Source organism: Hippopotamus amphibius, chromosome 3 (genome assembly GCF_030028045.1).
Source record: "Hippopotamus amphibius kiboko isolate mHipAmp2 chromosome 3, mHipAmp2.hap2, whole genome shotgun sequence".
NCBI lineage: Eukaryota > Metazoa > Chordata > Mammalia > Artiodactyla > Hippopotamidae > Hippopotamus > Hippopotamus amphibius.
Genome location: NC_080188.1, coordinates 58,636,414 through 58,662,845, shown reverse-complemented (window position 1 = coordinate 58,662,845; position 26,432 = coordinate 58,636,414). Strand labels below are relative to the sequence as shown.

The 26,432-nt window shown below is 35.8% G+C and overlaps 1 protein-coding gene across 3 annotated transcripts in view; it reads left to right on the top strand.

The window, feature by feature from the left end:
- FAM13A (family with sequence similarity 13 member A) overlaps window positions 1-26,432 on the top strand; it is a 322,984-nt gene that overhangs the window by 129,053 nt on the left and 167,499 nt on the right. For all 3 annotated transcript variants that reach the window (XM_057726771.1, XM_057726772.1, XM_057726770.1), the window contains exon 6: window positions 10,505-10,579. In XM_057726771.1, the coding sequence (XP_057582754.1) occupies window positions 10,505-10,579 (75 nt within the window). The remainder of the gene's footprint in view (window positions 1-10,504; window positions 10,580-26,432) is intronic.

Sequence of the window (26,432 nt, the reverse complement as noted above, 5' to 3'; positions counted from 1 at the left end):
TCTGAGTTCTCTTTTCTGTTCCATTGATCCATATGTCTGTTTTTGTGCCAATACCACACTGTTTTGATTACTGTCTCTTTGTAGTATTGTCTGAAGTCTAGAAGGGTTATGCCTCCTGCTTTGTTTTTTTTCCTCTTATGGTTCCATATAAATTTTAGGGTTATTTGCTATAGTTCTGTGAAAAATGCCGTGGTTAATTTGATAGGGATCACATTAAATATGTAGATTGTTTTGGATAGCATGGCAATTTTAACAGTATTAATTCTTTCAGTCCAAGAGCATGGGATATCTTTCCATTTCTTTGAATCACCTTCAGTTTCCTTTATTACTGTTTTGTAGTTCTCAGCATATAAGTCTTTCACCTCCATAGGTTTATTCCTAAATATTTTTTGATGTGATTTTAAAATGGATTATTTATTTACATTCCTTTTCTGATATTTCATTGTTAGTGTAAAGAAATGCAACTGATTTCTTTGTGTTAATCTTGTATCCTACTACATTGCTGAATTTATCAGTTCTAGTAGTTTTTGTGTGGAGTCTTGGGGTTTTCCATAATATATTTATATAGTATCATGTCATCTGCCTATAATGACAATTTTATCTCTTCCCTACCAATTTGAGTACCTTTTGTTTCTTCTTCTTGTGTGATTGCTGTGGCTAGGACTTCCAGTACTGTGTTGAATAGAAGTGGTGAGAGTGAGCATCCTTGTCTTCTTCCAGATTTTAGCAGGAAGGCTTTCAGCTTTTCACGATTGAGAATTATATTGGCTGTGGGTTTGTCATAAATAGCTTTTATTTTGTTGAGATATGTTCCCTCTATACCCACTTTCATAAGGGTTTTTATCATGAATGAATGTTGAATTTTATCAAATGTTTTTTCTGCATTTATTGAGGTGATCATGTGGGTTTTGTTTTTCCTTTTGTTGGTGTGGTGTATCACATTGATTGACTTGTCTATGTTGAACCATCTTTGTGACCCTGGGATGAATCCAGTTAGTCATGGTGTGTGATCTTTTTTATGTGTTGTTGGATTCAGTTTGCTAATATTTTGTTGAGAGTTTTTGCATCTATATTCATCAATGATATTGGCCTGTAATTTTCTTTTTTTGGTAGTGTCTTTGTCTGGTTTTTGTATCAGGGTGTTGGTGGCTTCATAAAATGTCTTTGGGAGTATTCCTCCCCCTTCAATCTTTTGGAAGAGTTTGAGAAGGCTCAGCATAAGTTCTTCTTTGTACGTTTGGCTGAATTCACCTGTGAAACCATCTGTTCCTGGACTTTTGTTTGTAGGGAGTTTTTTAAATTACGGATTCTATTTTACTACCAGTGATCTGTCTGTTCAAGTTATGTATTTCTTTTTTATTCAGTTTTGGTGGGCTGTATATTTCTAGAAACTTGTCCATTTTTTTCTAGGTTTTCAAATTTGTTGGTGTATAATTGTTCATAGTATTCTCTTATGTTTTTTGTTTGTGTGTGTGTGTTTCTGTGGTATCAGTTGCGATTTCTCCTCTTTCATTTCTTATTTTGTTCATTTAGGTCTTCAGTCTTTTCTTCTTGGTGAGCCTGAACAGAGGTTTGTCAATTTTGTTTACTCTTTCAAAGAACCAGCTCTTAGTTTTATTGATTTTTCTATTTTTATCTCTATTTTATTTACTTCCTTTCTGATCTTTATTATTTCCTTCCTTCTGCTGACTTTAGGTTTTCTTTGTTCTAATTTTTTTAGGTGGTGGGTTAGGTTGTTTTTGTTTTTGTTTTTTAAAGATTTATTTATTTAATTTATTTACTTTTGGCTGCATTTCTGTCTTCCTTGCTGCATGTGGGCTTTCTTTAGTTGCAGCTAGCGGGGTCTACTCTTTGTTGTGGTGGACGGGCTTCTCATTGCAGTGGCTTCTCTTGTTGTGGAGCATGGGTTCTAGGCGTGAGGGCTTCAGTAGTTGTGGCTCATGGGCTCTAGAGCTCAGGCGCAGTAGTTGTGCTGCACAGGGTTAGTTGTTCTGCAGCACGTGGGATCTTCCTGGAGCAGGAATTGAACCCATGTCACCTTCGTTGGCAGGCGTATTCTTAACCACTGCATCACCAGGGAAGTCCTGGGTTAGGTTGTTTATTTGAGATTTTTCTTGTTTCTTGAAGAAGGCATGTATTGCTATGAACTTCTCTATAAGAACTGCTTTTGCTGCATCCCATAGATTTTGTATGATTGTTTTTTCATTGTCATTTGGCTCGAGGTATTTTTTAATTTCTTCTTTGACTTCATCATTGACCTGTTGTTTTTTTAGTAGCATGTTGTTTAGTCTCTGTGTAATCATTTATTTTCTTATTTCTTTTTCTGTGGCTGATTTCTAGTTTCATGTCATTGTGGTCAGAAAAGATGCTTGAAATAATTTCTACACTCCTAAATTTGTTGAGGCTGGTTTTGTGCACTAATATGTGGTCAGTCCTAGAGAATGTTCCATGTGCACATGAAAAAAAAAAAAGTCTTCTGTTTTTTTTGGATGTAATGTCCCGAAAATATCAATTAAGTCTAATTTGAACTACCATTTATTAAACACCTACTATGTAGCAGTCAGTATTCTATGAACTGGAGCTATAGCATTTAATTAAAAAAAAATCTCTGCCTTCATGGACTTTGCTTCTTCAGGAGGGGGACACAGACAGTAAACAATTAAGGAAATTAATATGACATTTGATGATACATTCTGTGAAGGAAATTAAACCATGATAAGGACTTGAGATTAATGGTGTATGAGAGGAGAGAGGGAAGCTGGCATCACTATTTTCTATAAAGAATTGAGGGAGGCCCTTCTGAGGTGAGTAGAGATCACATTGATATGGTGGAGCAAGCCATGTAGACATGAGGAGGAAAAGCATCCCAGGCAGAGGGACCAGCAGGTAAAAAGGCTGAGTTTGGCACTGGCTCACTTGCCTCTGACAACAGATTCAAACCCCTGTGCAAATCAATAAAAAGTAGAGCTTCTTCAAGTCAAGACTGTAAAGCGAGAAAGCATGGTGGGCTAATTTAACAAAGAAATGCACATATATTAAAAATAGATCTGATGTCACCAGCACAATATATGGACACCTACACCAGTCTTAAATCAGTTAGTACTGTGACGGAGGTAAAGCAAGTTGAGAGTAACTTGGGAGAGCTGTTTTTGATGAGGTTGTTACAAAAAGCCCCATCCAAAGAGGTGACAGAGGAGCTGAAGGAAGAGAAAACTATAATGGATTTTAATTATAAGGTCAGAAGTCTAGATTCTAATGTTCAATGATGCTTAAATCTTTCGTTTAACTATCTCTTGCTATATTCATTCTCATTCCTTTTTCTTTAATTGGAAATGCCTGGTTGCCATTCTCTGTAAAGCAATTTTAAAAGACAATTAAGGTTGTACTTGTGAACATTATAGTAAAAGTAATGAGTTGCAGCTTATAAAGTGAAAGCAATGAGCTTATAAAGTAAAAGTAATGAGTTCAAAATATATCTGAAACTTTACTACTTCTCACCTCCTCCATTTGTATTTCCCTGGTCCAAGCCCAAGAACTACAGATTGCTTGCCGAAAGTTTATATAATGAAAATCTGTTAAATGCTATTTTAATTCAACTTGTTCCCATTATTTATGTAATGATAACATCATATTGCTTTTGAGTTTTAGGAAAACATCCTGTTCATTTGTTATAGTCAGTCAAATTAAGATTCATTTTGCAGATACAGTTGAATTAAAGTAGAAACTTTTATGGTGTTGTAAGCAGTGATCTGCAATCTGCCAGGGACATTTATTGGATCCTCATTGTGTGCAAAGTAGTAGTGTGCTCTGTAGCTGTTTCCTGTAGGAGGCCTTAGGCTTGGGCTGTTACACCCATTTGTAATTCATATTAGCGTTGTTCTCTAGCATCTGCTCTCCAAGTCACTAAATTTGACCAAGTCAGTTGTGTGGTTTGACTCCAGCATACCGATTACAGCTCTCTGACAACTTCTGCCTGTCATAATAATAGCTTATTTGCCACCTACCTTCACCCATTATTGTATTACCCAGATAATAAGAAAATGTATTATTATCTGATTCTCAAAATCATGGAGATCCATCACATTTCTTTAGTGGTTGGAAATTAATACTAAACGGAAGGGAAATGTAGGAGTTGGCATTGTTTTCTTTATTAATTCAAAAAAATACTTATCGAATACCTTCTGAATGCTGGGTGTGCACTGATCAAATCCTTACCCACGTGGACCTTAAAGTCTGCTGGAGGTGATATACAATAATTAAATCAAAATGTAAAATAAAATTGTGGAATTACAAATTAGAATAATTACTGTGATTGAAGTAAAGCAGGTTAATAAGAGAAGAGAATAATCAGGGGAGCCACTTTAGATGGGGTTGTTAAAGAAGGCCTCTCTGAGGTGGTGACATAGGAGCTGAAGAATGAGAGTACACCATCCATGCTAAAGAAATGGTGGAAAGGGAATATGAAGGGTGAATACTTGAAGGCAGGAAGAGACTTGGAGTGTTTGAAGGTAGAAAGGTGGCCATTGTGGCTGAGGCATAGTGGGCGAGGGGGGTGGGTAAGTGGTGTGAGCTGAGGTTAGAGAAGTAGGCAAGAACTGGATCATGCACTACATCAGGCTGTGTAGGTTATGATAAATAGTCTGGATTTTATTCCAGGAGTAATGATGAGACATTGCTTGAGGTGCAACATCCGATTTACGTATACAAAGCTTAGAGAAGGCAGGATGATTGAAGTAATTTAGGTGAACAGTGATGACTGTGACTGGGGTGGCTGTGTACATAAAGAGAAGTTAATGAATTCCAGTTTACTTTGGAGAGTGCTTACTGAACTTGATGGTAGATTTGATGGTGGGGGATATGGGAAAGGGAGAAATCAAGGTCAATACCTAAGACATTGGCTTGAGCAACTGGGTACCATTTGCTAATCTGGGGAAGACACTCAAGGACTGACAGTGTTTTTGCTGATAAATCAAAAGCTCAGGTTTGGACATACTAAATTTAGGTGCTTATTAGACAGCAAGGTGGAGTTGCCAAGTAGGCAGATAGACATAAGTAGCTTAGGAGAAAAGTCAAAGATAGTGATACGATTTGGGAGTCATTAGGCTATTGGTTGCGTTTAAAAGCAGTTAAAGTGTTCTGAGATCAGTGTATCATTTGGGAAAAGAAGACTTCTCTGCATCAACTCTTGAGTCACTTCAATTTCATTCAGTTTTATTCAACACATATTTACTGAACTCCTGCTATACGAGGCACTTTTCATTGGCAGTGTGGTTTTAGGAATGAGTAAGGGAGACCAATTATTTGCCTTCATAGAACTTCTATTTAGTAGAGTAAACACAAAACAAACCAATAAGTTTATTGTTTAGAGGAGAAGCAGCAGTCAAGGAGATCATGTAGAATTGGTCAAGGCAGGCAATTTTTTTTTTCTCTACCAGTGATGATGTGGCAGCTATTAGAAGGAATCACCTGGGTCAGATATTGCTAAGAGCCTGAGTAAGATGGAGACCAAGCTGTGACTGTTTTCAGCACTTTCTGTGGAGTAGTGACCAGAACAAAACAAAAAGAAACAAAAACCCAGATTCTGGGGCATTGAAGATGAAGTAGAGATGGTGAACACAGCTGTTTTGGAGAAGGGTGCTATAAAGGAAAGCAAAAAACATGGGCCCACAGCTAGTGAGAGAAATAAGATTAAGGAAGTGTGTTTTGTTTTTAAAGGTAATTACAGAGCATGCATGTGATTATGGGAATGGTCTAGTGGAGAGGGAGCGGGAGTGGAGAATTCAAAGAGTGATGGTCCTTGAGAAGGTAAGAAGAGATAGGATTGAGGGTGGCGTGGAGGGAATGGCTGATTAGGACCAGAATCTTCCATTGTAACTGGAGGGACGTAGAGTGGTTTGTAGATGTGATGGTGGAGTAATGAGAAGCTTCTCTGATGCTTCTCCTTTTCCAATGAAGCGAGAACAAAACAAAATGGGTTTGAGAAGAGAGGAAGAGACATGAAATATCATCTTGGAGAATGGAAAATCACGTTACTAAAGAAGTATAGCAGGATTGCTGTGGTTAGAGAGGGTTCATTCAGGATTTATGGTAATAAATTTAACATGCCACAGTCAACCAATTCTATAATTTTTTTCCAGCCACTTTCAGTTGCTCCATTCCCAGCACAGAGAAGGCATATAGCCAGGTTCATCCAAGGTTGTCCTTTTGTGAGCTAAATGCAGTGATTGAAGATAAGAGGAAGGAAATGAAGGGCATTAGCAAAGGAATGAAGGGTCATGAGATGTACGCTGATTAAGGAGGGAATTAGAAACAAGAGGAATGCACAAGAGATTTTGAGAGGTTAGAAAGAGGATATTGTTTATTAATTTGGTTTACTCTGTCACTACAACAGTCGAGCTTCTACTGTGTGCCAGACAGTATTCTAGGACTTGTGGATATATTCGTGAGCGATATATACGTCTTCTCTCAGAGTAGGGTGAGACGGACAGTGAAGAGTTAAAACCACTAAATATTAAAGTGAGATATTGCTGAGTACTGTGAAGAACTAGAGAGCACAGTGGGAGGGGAGAGCAGTGGTGATTTAGATAAGGTGTTCCAGGGAGGGAACTGAACAGAGTAAAACCGAACAATAACACTGTGAAACTGAACAGAGACCTGGATGAAATGCGTGCACACACGGAAGAACTGGGCGCAGCAGACTAGGCTGAGGGAACGGCAGGTGCTTTTCTATTTTTTATTGTCATTAGTAGGTGAATGGAAAGGCCAACAAAGCAGTGACAAATAAGATATTTTTTCTTTCCCTAGTGTATCTTCAAATGGTGTTTTCATGATACCAAAGTGACATAGCAGTTTTAAGCAATAGGTCGCTGCTCAAAAGTCTGTAGAGTGGGCAGTCATTTCAGTCAAAAGTCTCGTTCAAGTAGATGGAATGTTTAAAATAAATATAAATATACCTTGTATAATATAGTCATGTCGAATTTCTCATTCCATTCTCCAATGACCAGCATTAGAATGCCACACATAATAATAGAGTTCAGTTAATATTTGAGAGAATTTCCATGCCCACATAATACTTACAAACACAAAACATTCCCCCTTCAAACCTATGCAAAGAAGTTCTTCAAGGGGGGAGTTCAAACGCAAACCTGAAGTCTCTTCCCTTTGTCCTGGAATGTGAGGATTTGCTTTAAAAGGCCTTTTTAAAAATGTAGATATCATTCACATACCATAAAATTCTCCTGTTTCCAATATGCTGTTTATTGGGTTTTAAGCACGTTCATAAAGTTGTACAACCGTTAGCGTTACCCAATTCCAGAACATTTTTGTCACCCCGAAAGAAACCCCATACAGACTGGAGCTGTGAGATGTGACTATACACTCCCTCCTGCCCCCAGGCCCTGGCAACTGCTGATCTACTGCCTGTCACTGTTTGCCTGTTCTGGACATTTCATATACATGGAATCACACAATATGTGTCCTTTGTGTTTGGCTTCTTTCACTTAGCATAGTGTTTTCAAGGTTAATCTATGTGATTAGCAGGTATTAGTACTTCATTCTTTTTTATAGCTGGACAATATTCCATTGTGTGTATACACCATATTCTTTTTAATCTGATCATCAGTTGATGGACATTTGGGTTGTTTCCACTTTTTGGCTATTATGAATAATGCTACTGTGAGCACTCATGTAAAAGTTTTTGTGTGGACATGTGTTTTTAATTCTTAGGTATATACCTACAAGTATAAATGGCTTTGTAAAAGCACAACTTTAAAAAGGCTTTATCTTTAAAATATTTCCCATAATATATGATGGAGTTACCATACTATATTTGTTTTAAAACAATACATTGCTATTACCAGTTATTTGTTTAAGCTGCGAGTTTAATTACTTACTTTTTCTCCAGAAGTCTGAGTAGCACAGGAGATGTTGCCTGTGTTTTGTAGCTCACTGCCACTGCGTGGGTGCCAATACTTCAGCGGTCTGATGGGGCATTGGGAATGCAGCTCTGAACAGGATGTGGCTTACCTTTTTGTCAATAAATATTGCTTCCTGGAAGAACCATAAAATCATAAAATCTTGAAATTTAAGAACTAGATAGGATTCTTGGAGCTCATCTAATCCAATCGCTTTGTTGTATAGATGTTTGAACTGAAGGAAAGGTCCAAGAGGTTAAATGCTTGCCTGGCTTCCTAGAGCTGATTACTTAGAGAACTAGGATGAGAAGCCAGATCTCTTGACTCTGAGTTTGGTGCTGTGACTACTAAACTTCGCTTTGACTCCATTGTCTGAATTTAAAATCATAAAACAAAAAATAAACATAATTTATGTAGGTGGCATTTTCAGTTAAAAGTTTGCAGAAAATGCTTTCAGAGTCTTTCAGAGAAAAGCTGACTATCAGCCTTATACTTATTAATTCACAGAAACAGGGAGGCAAAATAGGAATGATACCATCACTTTTAAAGGAAATACCATCACTTTTAGTTTATGCATAAGGAAGAAAGAATTATAGGCATTTATAAACTCAGACAAACATAAACAAAGGTCACCTATTCCTATTCACTTCCCTTAAGAGTCAGCCTTCTTTCTTCTCGTCATATTCTAACATTTACTTACCAGTAGTTTAAAAAGAGGTATTAGGATTATACCTAATTATATTATTCAAGTGCAGCCAAATTACGCAACGGATTATGCAGTTAATCACTTGAATCTTTTAAATGTCATGCTGGATAAGTGTATCCCTCTCACAGTGAGTCAGAAGCGGGAATGGGTTCATTCACTATTTCCAGTAAACGGCGTCTCAACAGCAGGTGTTGTGACTGGTGGGAAAGGGTAGGACTGGAATGCACCCTTATTTGGAGATCTCAGAAATGTACCCTTGGTCCTTGCATAGGGCTGTGCATGAGGCCACAGGCAGCTGAGAGTGTTGGCAGCACTGCAGCTGCCCCCCACCCCCAGCTCACAAGAGGCTCATGATGAGTGTGGGAATATTGCTTCCTAGCACCAAGTGGAGCACAGGTGCCCTTACAGCCCTGTGGGCCAGGCATGGCTCTCGGCTGTACCCCTCTCTGTGTGATTTGGGGCACATCACCTCAGGACGCACACCCCTCATCTATAAAATTAGGGGGGTGGGTAGAGCAGTTGATCTTTGAAAACTCTCTTGGCTTTAAAATGCTATGGTTCTACAACCTAGTCATTTAAGCTGTCAAGTGTATTGGATGAGAAGTGTATACAGATGATAAGAGCTCAAGCCTTAAAGTTATTCAGAACCGTCTTTGAGTCCTGTTTGACATGAGGCAATTTACTTAACTTCCGTACACTTTTGTTGTGTAATACTTAAAAGGGGAATAGTACAGTATAATAATAGTACCTACCTCATAGGGCTGTTGAGGGGGAAATGGCATTATGAATGCAGTCTTTAGCACAGTGCCTGATACATCCTGTGATTTAGTAATTATTTATTAGTAGTAAGTAGTATTGTTATTTTCTTTGGGGACATTTTATCCTAATAATATGCTGTTCCCTTTAGAAATATAAGAATGTAATTCCAGCAAATTTTAGTAATATTATAAAATAAGTAGACTACAATTTTGTTTAAAAGATGATAATTAACCCTAAAGTAAATTGCAAAACAACTCATTATTTAGATTATTGAATGATACGAATGATGGGGGAAGAAATGGGATGCAGAAGCAAAGGTTATTGAGCTGATAAAAGAAATCTGATTTATTTTCTCCTTAGCTTTATTGTTGACTCTAATCTTCCTTTTATGTATTTTTGTTCTTTCTTAATTCAGAGGTAGACTTCTATGGAAAATTTACTCAAGTTAATGGCTATTCAGAAGTGAGGCCTACGTTATTTTTTTTTAAACAACAAGATTATTGTTTTTATTTACCATGTAGAAATAAATAGTAAATCTACCCAACCCCAAGTAAGCTGCCACCTTGTAATCTCTACTCTTATTTTTGCATGTACTCTTTTGGCGTAAACCAAGGACTTAGAAGCTTAATAATTTTGTAAACAGATACTCAGATATTTTTTCTCAGGATATTGATATGAAACTGTCACTATTAAATGGCAGTTTGCTAAACAATGTGAAGAAATTTGTTTACAATAAAATATTTACAGAATCAGAGCCCACTTGTAAAATTCTTGGGGAATGTTGGAAACTACAGGTTTGGTGTTGATACCTTGGAGAATTACTATTCAGTTTTGCAAAGAAGAGGTGAGCTGTCTGTGGATATGTAAGTGACATGGTAGCGTAGGTGAGATTTTTAATAATCATCCCTGAATATATGTGTCTTGTAGGTCCCATACCTACTCTGTCACCATCTTATGTTACTTCACTGTTGTCTGTGACAAAGAAGAAAGGAAATGTTTTGACTCCTCACTACAACCTCACTAGCTTCTGATGTGAACAACTCCATCCAGAAATGCTTTTCACTACGTTGTAATTTCCGGTTAGTATTCTTCAGTCTCTAATGTTTCTTTTCTACTTCTTTTATAGGAGGCCAATTGTAAGAATATCCTTCTAACAAAAGACTTTGAAAGAGACACACAAGAGCCATCTCCAAAAACCAAGGTAGGTTATGTCTGCTCTTCCAGCTACTGTGTGAAACACTTAGCAAGACTCTTTATCTTCTTGTGTTTCCACGCTCTGTTGCTTGCATTTCCCTCAGCACCACCACCACCCTTTTGTTTGGACCTAGTGGTCTTAAATATACTATATGGAATCCAAAGTTATTAGTATATTTAATATATTTAATCCAATCCAAGGTTATACTCATCCACTCCATCCATAATGACACTTATTATTTAACAAACAGTGATATTTTTTATTTTTTTACTTTTTTACCCATTAATTTTGTTTAAATTTTATATTGGAGTATAGTTATTATACAATGTTGTGTTAGTTTCAGGTGTACAGCAAAGTGATTGTTATACATATACATATATCTATTCTTTTTCAGATTCTTTCCCATATAGGTTATTACAGAGTATTGGGTACAGTTGCCTGTGCTATACAGTAGGTCCTTGTTGACTATTTATTTTTATATATAGCTGTGTGTATGTTAACCCCAACCTCCTAATTTATCCCTCCTCCCCCCACCTTTCCCTTTGGTAACCATAAGTTTGTTTTCTAAGTCTGTGAGTCTGTTCCTATTTTGTAAATAAGTTCATTTGTGTCATCTCTTAGGGGCCACATATAAATGACATCATTATGCTATTCGTCTTTCTCTGTCTGACTTACTTCACAGTGTGATAATCTCTAGGTCCATCCATGTTGCTACAAATGACATTATTCATTCTTTTTTATGGCTAAGTAATATTCCATTGTATATATGTGCCACATATTCTTTATCCATTCCTCTGTTGATGGACATTTAGGTTGCTTCCTTGTCTTGGCTATTGTAATAGCGCTGCAATGAACATTGTGGTGTTTGTATCATTTTGAAATATGATTTTGTCCAGATATATGCCCAGGAGTGGGACTGCTGAATCATATGGTAGCTCTCTTTTTAGTTTTTTAAGGAACCTCCATACTGTTCTCCACAGTGGCTGTACCAATTTACATTCCCACCAACAGTATAGGAAGGTTCCCTTTTCTCCATACCCTCTCCAGCATTTGTTGTTTGTAGACTTCTTGATGATGGCCATTCTTACTGGTGTGAGGTGACACCTCATTGTAGTTTTGATTTGCATTTCTCTAATAATTAGCAATGTTGAGCATCTTTTTATGTGCTCTTTGGCCATCTGTATGTCTTCTTTGAAGAAATGTCTATTTAGATCTTTGGCCCATTTTTTGATTGGGTTGGTTGTTTTTTTTAATGTTGAGCTGCCTGAGCTGTTTGTATATTTTGGAGATTAATCTCTTGTCGATTGCTTCATTTGCAAATATTTTTTCCATTCTGAGGGTTTTTTCATTTTGTTTATGGTTTCCTTTGCTGTGCAAAAGCTTTTAAGTTTAATTAGGTCCCACTTGTTTGTTTTTATTTTCATTACTCTAGAAGGGGGATCAAAAAAGATATTGCTGCAATTTATGTCAAAGAGTGTTCTGCCTATGTTTTCCTCTAAGAGTTTTATAGTATCCAGTCTTATAATTTATATGGAAACACAAAATATCCCAAATAGCCAAAGCAGTCTTGAGAAAGAAAAATGGAGCTGGAGGAATCAGGCTCCCTGACTTCAGACTATACTATAAAGCTACAGTAATCAAAACAGTATGGTACTCGAGCAAAGACAGACTTATAGATGAATGGAACAGAATAGGAAGCCCAGAAATAAACTCACACACCTGTGGTCAATTAATCTATAACAAAGGAGGCAAGAATATACAATGGAGAAAAGACAATCTCTTCAATAAGTGGTGCTAGGGAAATTGGATAGCCACATGTAAAAGAATGAAATTAGAACATCTGTAACACCAGACAGAAAAATAAGCTCAAAATGGATTAAAGACCTAAATGTAAGACTGGATACTGTAAAATTCTTGGTGATATTTTTTAGTAAACAGTTTTACTTCTGCTCAATTTGAATTGTTTCCATTATATTCCCTATAATATAGAGAATACTCAAGTATAATGGAAGGTTACTTCTGGGGATGAAATAAAATGTGCAACTGTAATTTTTCTTTTTCAAAATAGAAATCACTTTATTAATTTTCTTTCATGATTATAAAAATAACATGTTATCAATGAAAGTATGTAAGTAAATTTAACACAAAAAATAAGAACTATCATACATTAGAGAGAATGAAGGGTCTAATATGTAAAATTTTGCTTTCTTTATTAAGAGAATTCCAAAATGCACGTAATTGTTTTGCTAGTGAAAAGAAAAACTCCTTTAACCAAAAATATATCATGAGAATTTATTTGATCATTTGCCCAACCACAGGAGTGATTGCATTAATTTTAGAGCCCCTTTCCAAATCTTAAATCTTTTGAGTAGAACTTTTCCTGTTTACTAGGTGTATATAATATTCCTAACTGGCCACTATGATATTTATAGAGCTACTTTTTTTTTTCCAGTTCTGAGGCAAAAAATGTCCTCCAAACTTTCTTGAGTCCATTGTAGGCAAAATTTAAAAGGATTCTTGTCTATGGTTTTAATTGCAAGTTATTAGAAAAATAATTGTGGCTTTATTTTTAAAGTTAAATCAAGGGAAGTATTGAGTCATTACTTAATATCTTACTTAGGGTAAGAGACTACAGTTTATTTTTAAAGGAAATAAAAACATCTTTTTAAATAAAACTTATTCCACCTTGATTTTTTAAAGTAATTTTTGCTACTATACATTCCTTTCTAGATTCAAATTATTTTTTGTATCTTCCTCACTGAAATATTTTTGTATACAAACTTGAATAAAACTAATTCAAATGTATAGTAGAAATTTTGTTTACTTTGAATTAATAAAAATTCAGTGTCAAAAATATACTCACCAACTGATGAACTCAGTGACAAGAACAGGGAAGCAGATACAGGGAATGGACTGGAGAACTCGAGGTATGGGAGGGGGCGGGGGGTGAAGGGGAAACTGAGAAGAAGCGGGAGAGTAGTACAGACATATATATACTACCAACTGTAAAATAGTCAGTGGGAAGTTGTTGTATAACAAAGGGAGTCCAACTCGAGGATGGAAGATGCCTTAGAGGACTGGGGCAGGGAGGGTGGGGGGGACTCGAGGGGGGGCGTCAAGGAAGGGAGGGAATATGGGGATATGTGTATAAAAACAGCTGATTGAACCTGGTGTACCCCCCAAAAAAATAAAATAAAATAAAATTAAAAAAAAAATATACTCACCAAACAAACGCATTTAAAAATACAGGATTTGAGGAACATTTTTAAGTAACATTTACTCATTAACTCCATTTATATTGGAATACCTACTTTTAGGTGAAGAGACCTTAGATGAATCACTTCATAAATGAAAGATAATCTTGAAACCTGTCATAAAAACTGAAGTTATTCTATTACTCTTATGAAATTAATCCCATTTGGAATATTTCAGGCATATAGAGAATCAGTAATTAATGTGCATTGATTATCCTCTATCAGTGTCACTATATGGTTCATGACCAAACTAATTCAAAAGAGAAGCTGCTTCACTGGTTAATCGTAGTTTGTAACTTTAGCTTTTTTGTGGTTTTACATGAGCAAGTTTAAATTTACATGAGCAAACTAATCTTTGCTTAGCTCTGCTTACTTTAGAGGTGATTAAAATCCTTGTAATTTCAAATCCTCAGAAAAGAGTCAGAGCATGTGAGTTACAAGAGATTATAAGGCACTAACTCTTTCACCAAGATTGTATCTTAAGATCTTTTTTCCACTAGTTGATCTTTGAAAACTGAAGCTGAAAATACCTTCAAAATATAGTTGGTATAAAAAACAAACAAACAAAATGTGGTTGGTGTGTCCTTTCTAGAATGACTTAGTGAGCTATGAGAATGATGTGTATCCTTGGTACTAATGTTACTTCATTTGGCCTCCATAGCTGTCTTTCTCAGACATCTCCAGTTACAGCTGTATGTGTCTTGGACAGCTAAGTATTTCTGATCCCTATATGGCTAGAGATGTAAAATGGTAATCCAGAAATGGCAAGTGTCCATTGGCTCTGGAGATGTCTCTCTAGTCTAAGCCATCTGTCCCCATCTGTGTTCCTTCTGCTAGCTGTTGTCTCTGCTCTTAGGCAATGGGGAGGATTGTATTTCTCTCCCTTATATAGGAAAGCCTGTTCTTGATCTGAGTCCAAGCTGGAAAAATAAAAAAAATGATACCTCCATTACACAGTGCCATGACACTTCCTGGATGAGCAATGATCACCAGCCCTGCTAGCCCAAGGACGTGCTCATATAACCATTTCATGCCCAATATTGGGTTGACTATATATGCAAACAAATAAATGGAATAGGTGATACAGAGGGGAACATGAAATAGATTTTCTAAGTGGCGTGGAACATAGACACAGCTCCTTGTAACCTAGTATAATAATGATTAGAGGAGAGAAGACAAAGTATTTTTCTACCTAACACAAGTGCCAGTGGCTCTAAGTAAGCCTCACAACCCATGTTCATTGGGCACAGTATAAACCCTGAAGAAGATCCAGGAACTGAAGGAAGAAAACTATCTTTTTCTCTCTCCCCCCTTGGGGTATGACCTAGACCTCCCACTGAATTTGCTGTGTTCTTGTTGACCTTGGTAAAACAACAACAACAACAACAACAACAAACTCAAGTTTGGACCATTGTATAAGAATGAATGTCAGATTCATTCAGTGCTGGGGTGAAAGTGTAAAATAAAAGATAATCTCTTTCTTCCTGACTTTTCTCAATGGATAAAACTGTACTGGTATAAAATTAAAATTACAAGCACTTAACAGCTTTAGTCAGTCATTCTATTCTCCTAACGCTTTTATAGATGTTTCCTTTAGTAAACCAAGTCATATTAACTATAAAATGCGTGATAAAGATAATGCAGTTATCAAGTAAACAGTTATGTAGTAGAAGCAACTGTTAAATTATTTTTCTTTTCAGAGGTTGATGATTTCAGGGAGCATGTATAGGAGATTTTCTTCAATAATGAGACTAGTTGTCACAGTTGTATTTTCTTAAGTGATTTTTAAAATGCCCACACCTATTAGCGAAGTAAACTAGAAACTTAAACTACTGTAGGGTTTTGAGAAAATTTAGTGACAATGTAATTTAATTTTCAATATGCAAATTAATAGACATTAATAAGCATTAAATTTTACCGAGATTCTAAGTTATTTTAAAATCATTGTTAATGGATATGAATGTGTTGTATGGTGTTTTAATTAATATATGCAAACATTCTAACTAGTATTCTACTTTTTCCAGTTAACATTGTTTCACTATGTGTTTCCATGCATCAGCCTAGTTTGCGTGCTTATTCCTTTAATAAAAGTAGATGATAGTAGGGGCAGTGATAGTGATGATGGTAGCTAGTCTTGATCAAGTGCCAGAGATGATACTGACTACTTAGTATACATGTTATCTAGTAATCGTAACACTTCATACGTTGTCATATCATATTTATCTCTTTTGAAAGTATGGAACTGCTTCTAATTCTCATTAATATAAAAAACCTTACTAGGAAAGTGTAACGAAGGTAACTTGTGACTGTTAGACAGTATTATTTTCTTAGGTTTTATTACCTATGGTAAAATTAATGGATAGGAATTGTTTTATGACTAATATACCCAACATACCATCTCTCTTCCCTATTTTGAAACTGTTTATAATTTCTATGCATGTTATCATAGGCTAACCACATACCTGAATCTATACACAATATATACTATAATACAGGTTTTACAGCTTTATATTAATAAAGTATACAGTATATCACCTTCTGCAACTTTCTTTTTCCTGGTCAATATGCTCTATCAATATTCACTTTCAATAAGAATATACGATGATGGGTGATGCTTTAGAGGGCCAGGACAGGGAGGGTGGGAGGAAGTCGTGGGAGGGAGGGGATATGGAGATATTTGTATAAATACAGCTGATTCACTTTGGTGTACCTCAAAAAAAAAAGAAAGAATACAGTTTATTTAGGTATCCTGGGTTTTCCTAATATTTAGTTTGTCTACAGTATTTACATGATTTCCAATATTTTGCTATTACAAACCAATTTTAAGTGAGTAATTTTCACATGACACCTTTTATGTACCTATAGAAGTAGGGTGATAAGTAGGTACATCCTTGTCCAGGTATTACAAACGCTCTTAAAATGTGCCAGTTTACATATTCAACAGCTGTGTGTGACTATTTCTGTTTTTCACATCCTCACAAATTCTTGGTGATATCAGAGTTCTTGTGGTTGTTTCCCTCAGCCTAATGAGTGTGAGAAGCATCTCGCTATTGCCTTAGTTTGGATTTCTCTAATTTCTAGTCATCACAGAGAAATTTATTTTTCACTGAATATCCATGTGTTTCTCCAATGTTCCCCAGCCCCGTTGCAGGTAGGTGAAGCCAGACAAGTACTTTTGGTCAATAGGCTGTGAGCAGGAGTGACAAGTGTCATTTCAGAGGTAGAGATTCAAAACTTTTCCAGCGCTTTCTTACAGTACGTTAACTGAACTGTGGAACATGGGTCTGCAGAGCCGCCTGTCGCTTGCATTGGATCTGTGTCATGACTGAAAACCAAACTTCTGTGTTGTTACACCACTGAGATTTCTGAGTTAATTTGTACCTTCCCTATGATGTAGTCTAGCATGTGGGCAGCATGTGTTTCCTGTATTTATGTTTTCATATGTTTATTAAACTTTGATCATATCTGTGTTTATTACTCTGTGTACTGCTCTTTCCTACCATGGGAAATTTTGCTATTGAGTTGTTTGCTTTTTTTCTTAATGCTTTGTAAGAGTTTGCTAGCTATTGTCAGCTATGTGTGTTCCAAACACTTTCACTCAATTTTCTGGTTTTTTTTTCTTTTTGCATATAGAATATAGTGTCTTTTAATGTTTGAAAGTTTTTTTATTTCAGTGAAGTTGGATTCATCAGTCTTTAGTTTTTGTGCTTTTTTTACATCTTAAGAAATCCTCACCTACTTTGAAGTCATTTAGAAAGTCTTTATTATTTTCCAAAAGTTTTAGAGTTTGCTTTGTATATATGTAGGTCTTAATCCATTTGAAATTGAATTTCATGTAAAGCGTAAAGTAGGAATCTCATTTTATATATGAAAATCAACTCAGCGTATTTGTTCAATAGTTCATCTTTCCCACACTTTTTCAAATAGCATTTCCATCATATATCAGATGGTTTTATGTCTGTTTCTGGACTATATTATTTGTTGCTTTGTGTGTTTATCTTATATCATTACCACAGTGTCTTAATTAGTGATATCTGGTAGTTCAAGTTCCTTCAACTTTGTTTTTCTTCTTGAAAATTATCTTGGCCGTTCTTGGTCCTTTGCTTTTGCAGTTGAATATTGTCAAGTTTGATGAGAAATTTTAGTTAGAATTTAAATTGAACTGATAGATTAATTTCATGAGCATTGGTATTCTATCCATGACCATCATGTAAATTTCCATTTACTCAGGTCCTTTTTAGTCTTTTGATTTTTTTTAAAAATTATAATTTTCTTCTGACTATCCTAAAAAATTATAATTTTCTTCTAGATCTCCATTCTGTAGATATTATAAATGGCGTAATTACTATATCTTCAAACTTTGTTGCTGATGTTTAGTGTTGAAACTGATTTTTATTGCTGACTATATCTGAAGACCTTGCCAAATTCTCATAGTATTTTGTTGAGCAAGTCTTTTTGACCTGCTTTGTAGATAGTCATATCATCTGGAAATAATGAGCATTGTTTATTCCTTTTCAAGCCTTTTATCATTTAATTTCTTTTTTCTTGTGCTATGTTCCAGGACTCCCAGTATCAGGATAAATAGAAATGATGATAGCATGCCTGCTTGAGTTGCTTCCTGATTTTAAGGGAAAGTTTCTACATTTGACTTTTACATATTATCATGGCATTTTTCTTCTTCATTTCTTTCTTTTTTGGGGGTAGGAGGGGGGAGTAATTCTTTCAGAATGTCAGGCACATAGCAGACCTCCAATAAAATCTTAAAAATGAACACATAAATTATTTGCTTCTTGGGGTTTTTTTTTTGTTTCATATGAAAGTAGTTAGTGTCAGTATGTTGTTATGTATGTTTTTCTTCACACATACTCATTAGGTTTATGGTATTTAGGGGTTTGTTAGGTATGTTTTATAAAGTTATATTTATATTTTGCTAAGAATTTTTGTTTTGAGTGAATATTAAATTTTTGCAAATCTTCCTTTGCATCCGTTAAGATGATTGCATGGTTTTTCTCCCATATTCTTTTATCGTGGGAAATTACATTCATAGATTTTCTAACCTTAAACCAACAGTGCATCAGTGTAATAAACCAGTTCCGAACCTGGCCTTGATACATATTTTTAAATATCTTGAAAGTTTTGGATAGCTAATATTTTGTTTAGTATTTTTGCATCTAGGTTAATAAATTTTTTGTTTTATCTACTTTCGTATAAAGGTTATGCTATCCTAATAAAATGATCTGAGGAGAATCTTTTCTCATCTGCAAAACAGTTAAGATGAGGATTATCAGTTACTGCAGTATTTGGCAGAATGTATTTAGGAACGTGTCTGGCTCTAGTGAAGTTTATTGATTTATTTGTTTTTAATTTCATTTTGTTTTTTAAATTTGTTTTGACAAGTTGATTTTTAATTACTGATTCAGTTTATTTTTTGCTTATAGTCCTATTCATGTTTTTGTATTTATTCTGAATTATTAGTCTTTTACTGAAGTATAGTTGATTTACAATATTATATTACTTTCACGTGTACAACATAGTCAATATTTTTATACTCCATTTAAAGTTATTATAGGACTTCCTAGGTGGTGCAGTGGTAAAGAATCTGCCTGCCAATGCAGGGGACACAGGTTCGAGCCCTGCCCTGGGAAGATTCCACATGCCATGGAGCAACTAAGCCCATGTGCCACAACTATAAAAAAAAAAAAAAAAAAAAAAAAAGTAAAGTTATTATAAAATATTGGCTATACTCCCTGTGCTGTACAATGTGTCCTTGTAGCATATTTGTTTTTTACATAGTAGTTTGTACCTCCTAATCCCCTACCTATTGCTTTACCCTCACCCCTTCCCTCTTCCTACTGGTAACCACTAGTTTCTTCTCTGTATCTCTGAGTCTGTTTCTGTTTTGTTATATTCATTTGTTTTATTTTTTAGATTCCACATATAAGTGATAGCAGAGTATTTGTCCTCTGATTTATTTCATTAAACATAATACTCTCTAGGTCCACCCATGTTGTTACAAATGGCAGAATTTCATTCTTTTTTATGGCTGAATAGTATTCCATGATAGGTGTATGTGTGTGTGTGTGTGTGTGTGTGTGTGTGTGTGTGTGTGTACAGTCATCTTCTTTATCCATTCATCTGCTGATGGACTCTTAGGTTGTTTCCATGTCTTAGCTCTTATAAATAATGCTGCTGTGAACACTGGGATGCACGTACCTTTTCAAATTAGTGTTTTTATTTTCTTTGAGTATATACCCAGGTGTGGAATTGCTGGATCATATAGTAGGTCTATTTTTAGTTTTTTGATGTTATATTTTCTAGGAAATTGTCTAGTTTAATTAATCAGCATAAAACATTTTAATGTTTCCTCATTTTTTTCCTCAGATGACTGGTTTTATTTTATTTTATTTTTTCAAAAGGTCAATTTATTGAATTGTAGATTGCCTCAGGTATTATGGGTTTTTTTAAGGGTTTAAGAACTTTATTGAGATATAATTGATATACAATAAACTGCATATTTTTTTCTCTTTTTTTTAAGCTCTTTATTGGAATATAATCGCTTTACACTCTTGTACCAGCTTATGAGATACACCAAAGTGAATCAGCTGTATTTATACACGTATCCCCATATCCCCTCCCTACCGCAACTCTCTCCCACCCTCCCTGTCCTGGTGCTCTAAGGAAACTGCATATATTTAAAGTGTACAATTTGATATATTTTTTTGTTATTAGTGATGTATATATGGCAATCCCAATCTCCCAATTCATCCCACCCCAACTCCCACCACTTCCCCCCTTGGTGTCCATATGTTTATTCTCTACGTATGTGTCTCTATTTCTGCCTTGCAAACCAGTTGATTTGTATCATTTTTCTAGATACAGATCCACATATATGTGTTAATATACAATATTTCTTTTTCTCTTTCTGACTTACTTCACTCTGTACGACAGTCTCTCTAGGTCCATCCATGTCTCTAAAAATGTCCCAATTTTGTTCCTTTTTATGGCTGAGTGATATTCCATTGTATACATGTGCCACATCTTCTTTATCCATTTATCTGTTGATGGACATTTAGATTGCCTCCACATCCTGGCTGTTGTAAATAGTGCTGCAGTGAATATTGGGGTGCATGTGTCTTTTTGAATTATGGTCTTCTCTGGGTATATGCCCAGTAGTGATTGCTGGATCATATGGTAATTCTATTTTTAGTTTTTCGAGAAACCTCCATACTCTTCTCCATAGTGGCTGTATCAATTTACATTTCCACCAACAGTGCAAGAGGGTTCCCTTTTCTCCACACCCTCTCCAGCATTTATTGCTTATAGATTTTCTGATGATGCCCATTTTAACTGGTGTGAGGTGATACCTCATTGCAGTTTTGATTTGCATTTCTCTAATAATTAGTGATGTTGAGCAGCTTTTCATGTGTATGTTTGCCATCTGTATGTCTTCTTTGGAGGAATGCCTGTTTAGGTCTTCTGCCCATGTTTTGATTGGGTTGTTATTTTTTTTGATATTGAGCTGCATGAACTGTGTATATATTTTGGAGATTAATCCTTTGTCTGTTGATTTGTTGGCAAATATTTTCTCCCATTCTGAGGATTGTCATTTAGTCTTGTTTATAGTTTCCTTTGCTGTGCAAAAGCTTTTTAAGTTTCATTAGGTCCCACTTATTTATTTTTGTTTTTATTTCCATTATTCTAGCGGGGTGGGTCAAAAAAGATCTTGCTGTGATTTATGTCAAAGAGTGTTCTTTCTATGTTTTTCTCTAAGAGTTTTATAGTGTCTGGCTTTACAATTAGCTCTTTAGTCCATTTTGAGTTTATTTTTGTGTATGGTATTAGGGAGTGTTCTAATTTCATTCTTTTACATGTAGCTGTCCAGTTTTCCCAGCACCACTTATTGAAGAGGGTGCCTTTTCTCCATTGTATGTCCTTGCCTCCTTTGCCATAGATTAGTTGACCATAGTTTATCTCTGGGCTTTCTATCCTGTTCCATTGATCTATATTTCTGTTTCTGTGCCAGTACCATATTGTCTTGATTACTGTAGCTTTATAGTATAGTCTGAAGTCAGGGAGTCTGATTCCTCCAGCTCCATTTTTCCCCCTCAAGATTGCTTTGGCTATTCGGGGTCTTTTGTGTCTCCATGCAAATTTTAGGATTTTTTGTTCTAGTTCTGTAAAAAGTGCTATTGGTAATTTGATAGGGATTGCATTGAATCTGTAGATTGCTTTGGGTGGTATACACATTTTCACAATGTTGATTCTTCCAATCCAAGAACATGGTATATCTCTCCATCTGTTTCTGTTGTCTTTGATTACTTTCATCAGTGTCCTACAGTTTTCTGAGTATGGGTCTTTTACCTTCTTAGTTAGGTTTATTCCTAGATATTTTCTTCTTTTTGTTGCAATGGTGAGTGGGATTGTTTCCTTAATTTCTCTTTTTGATCTTTCGTTATTAGTGTGTGGGAATGCAAGAGATTTCTCTGTGTTAATTTTGTATCCTGCAACTTTACCAAATTCATTGATTAGCTCAAATGGTTTTCTGGTGGTGTATTTAGGATTTTCTTTGTATAGTATACATGTTCATGTCATATGCAAATGGTGACAGTTTTACTTCTTTACCAATTTGGATTCCTTTTATTTCTTTTTCTTCTCTGATTGCTGTGGCAAGGAATTCCAACACCATGTTGAATATTGTGGTGAGAGTGGACATCCTTGTCTTGTTCCTGACATTAGAGGGAATGCTTTCAGTTTTTCACCATTGAGAATGATGTTTGCTGTGGGTTTGTTGTATATGGCCTTTGTTACATTCAGGTAGGTTCCCTCTATGCCCACTTTCTGGAGAGTTTTTATTATAAATGGGTGTTGAATTTTGTCAAAAGCTTTTTCTGCATCTATTGAGATGATCATATGGTTTTCTTCAGTTTGTTAATATAGTGTATCAGATTGATTGATTTGTGTATATTGAATAATCCTTGCATCCCTGGAGTAAATCCTACTTGATCATGGTGTATGATCCTTTTAATGTGTTGTTGGATTCTCTTTGCTAGTATTTTGTTGAGGATTTTTGCATCTAAATTCATTGGTGATATTGGTCTGTAATTTTATTTTTTTGTAGTATCTTTGTCTGGTTTTGATATCAGGGTGATGGCCTCATAGAATGAGTTTGGGAGTGTTCCTTCCTCTGCAATTTTTTGGAAGAGTTTGAGAAGGATGGGTGTTAGCTCTTCTCTAAATATTTGATAGAATTCACCTGCGAAGCCATCTGGTCCTGGACTTTTGTTTGTTGGAATATTTTTAATCACAGTTTCAATTTCGTTACTTGTAATTAGTCTGTTCATATTTTCTATTTCTTCCTGATTCAGTCTTGAAAGTTTATGCCTTCCTAAGAATTTGTCCACTTCTGTTTCCTCTTATTTTTAAAATCTTTATTTTATCAGTAGTTATAGTCTTTTTTCATTTTTAATATTTTGGGACATTTTCTTTTTTGCTTTTGATTAGGCTTGCTAGAAATTTGTCTATTTTCTTAGTCTTTGCAGCTTTTAGTTTTGATGATTCTCTGTTGTATCTATTTCCCATTTCATCAATCTCTGTCATTATTTCTTATTGTCTCTGTATCTATTATTGATAAGGTAGATGTTTTTTCCTAATGTCTGTCACCTTTTCCTCCACAGGTGTATATTTTAATGTTTTCCATGTGATGTGATACTGAATCTTGATGACCAGTTCTTTTAAGTGTATTTGCTCTATTTATTAACAGCTTCTTCTGATGTGTTGAGTGTCTTTATTACATTAGAGAGCTCTTTTAGAATCAAGTCATTTTATTCCTTCCTTTTTTTTTTTTTTTTTTTTTTTGGGGCAATATTTTCACAATGTCAGGCATATAGTGAACCCTCAATAAATACTTGAAAGAATAAATAAATCAGTTTTTTCTCTTATATGAAAGCAGTGAGTGTCAGAGTGTGTGTGTGTGTGTGTGTGTCTGGTAAAGAGAATTTGCTCTTGTGTAAATCTAGTAAAATTTAGTACATTTTTCCTTTGGAAAGGGTTCAATAACCATTAGATACATAATTATTTCTGGAATTTAAGATTCTGAGTTTTATGTGTTTGTTTTCCTGATTTGTCTCTTTAGAGCTTTTCTTGTAATGATTTCCCATCTGCTTTGTCTGCCCCTATATATTTGTACATATGAACATAAATTTTTTTCACTAGATAGAAAATGTTCCATATTTTTCCATCGCCCCTCTAGATGCTGGGTGATATAATTCTTTCTTTTTTGCCTCTTCATTATCTTGGGAAATCACTTTGCAAAGCTATCTCTTCAGTGCTAAGTAGCGTAAAAATTTTAAAAGTGAATAACTTTGTTCATTTATTACTACAGTCCTACCTATAACTAAATCTTTTATTTTTTACAAGCATATTCTTTATTTAGTTTCCTAAATCATCTCTAATCTATTTGAAGAATTCCTGGAGTCTCTCTAGAATTAACGACATGTAGATTCAGTTATTTGGTTAGTGTTTTCCTATGTTTTGTGATATTTTATAATATACATATATATTATCAAGTAAAAAGTAATACAGGGTTAAATAGTTATTTTAAATAACAATGCAAATATCATGCATATCTGGGTGTACCTTCCTCATCTCTTAATCTAATAACTTGACTCATTTAACCTCTATACTTAACCTCTTTCCAGATGCTATAAGCTGCTGTGACCCCAGGCCAAGGAATGCAGAGAAACCTATGAAGTGTCTCTAGACTAGCTTTGCTGTGGCACACAGGACATAGCTGACCTGGACTCATGGTGCTGAGTTCCCAGCTTCCTAAGGCCGGGTGTAGAGACCTGATGCCTGACTTCCACAGCCAAAATCATTTCCTCCTGCATACCTGCCCTGCTTTGATAAACACCCTGAAGCTTATGCTCAGTTTGGACATTTCATCCCATCTGTCCTGCACCAGGTGCTAGAGATGCAAAGTTTTGGGGGGTTGGGTTTTTTTTAATTTGTCATTTTTAATTTATTTATTTTTTGGCTGCGTCGGGTCTTAGTTGCAGCACGCAGGATCTTTCGTTGTGGTGTGCGGGCTTCTCTCTAGTCATGGCATGCAGGTTTTCTCTTCTCTAGTTGTGGTGCGTGGGCTCTGTAGTTTGTGGCACGTTACTCTCTAGTTGAGGCACGTGAGCTCAGCAGTTGTGGCACATGGGCTTAGTTGCCCCGTGGCATGTGGGATCTTAGTTCCCTGACCAGGGAACTTCCAATTCAGGGAATTTGATTTGCGTCCCATGAATTGGAAGGTAGATTCTTTACCACTGGACCACCAGGGAAGTCCCAGGATGCAAAGTTGAAAAGCCACTGTCTCTTACCTGAAGGAACTGGAGCCCAGACATATATATAAGGAACTAAATTAAGACATCACTTGTGCTAGACTGATTTTCTGATCACAGATCTACCTTTGGGTTCACTGTTCTATTTGCAAACAACCAAATCTTAGCCTGATTGCCATGATTTCTCACTAACCCTGATGTTCTCACTGACCTTTTTGTTCCAGTTTCCCCTGATTTGTCCTGTTCAAAAATTATGACGTCTAATCATGATTACTAATGTCAACTTTTATAACAATTAGCCCCATAATATTTATTGGCTTCATTCATGAAGTTTATTTCTCACTCCTGTCACAGTCTGATGCAGGTGGGGTGGGATTTGTAGGTAGCAAGCCTCCAAGCAGTGATTCAGATCACAGGCTGCTTCCATCTTTCAATTATGTCATTTAAAAAGGTGGTTTCTAATATCAGGAGTGAAAAAGGAAAAAAGTGTGTGCAAAGTTCATAGGTACTTAACCACCTTAGCACGGAAGCACCTCTTGTCCCTTCTACTCACATTCCAGGACTCAGCAACATTTGTGAGAGTCTGGAAATGTAGTTTTCCAGTGTGCCCAGGAAGAGGAAGATGAACTAGGAATTGATGAGTACATAACATTGTTGTTGCCACAGCCCACCTTCTCTGTTTGCCAGATATATTTTTTCCATTTCTCTTACCCTGCAGAAAACACACCCAGTCCTTCTGCAAGGATGAAAATCCAAAGAACCAACTAGTCATTATGACCAACGCAATCTCCAGACTATCTGGGAGACACGTCATGCTCCATCAGGTCTAGACATGGTTCTTCCCGTTCTGAGAATCTATGAAATTAAAAGACAAATTGTCTGTCCCTCCCTCCACATAATCCACCTCATGTACAAATGGGACACTAAACAATCCCATTCATACTCTAGCACACACACATACACGTGCACGCAAGTAGTGGAGGCACTTTCTGGAAGGAACTCTTTTGTCCTTTGTCTCTCTGACAGCTGCCTTCACCTTTTAGAATTTCCTCCTTGTCATTATTGCCCTTGAAGTGGGTATAGCGAGTGTGTCTTTTTTTTTTTTTCTTTAAACTACAGCTTGTCTTCTATCCATGGAAGTTTGATGTCTTGGGGATTGTTTTACCTCTTGAACAGCAAAGACTTCTTCTTTAGTGTGGGCTGACGTTTTTTCGTGGTAGTGGTGGTAGTTTGTTGATTCTTTTGCTGTGGCGTAAGAGGGGTTTACAGTAAACGTCCTCA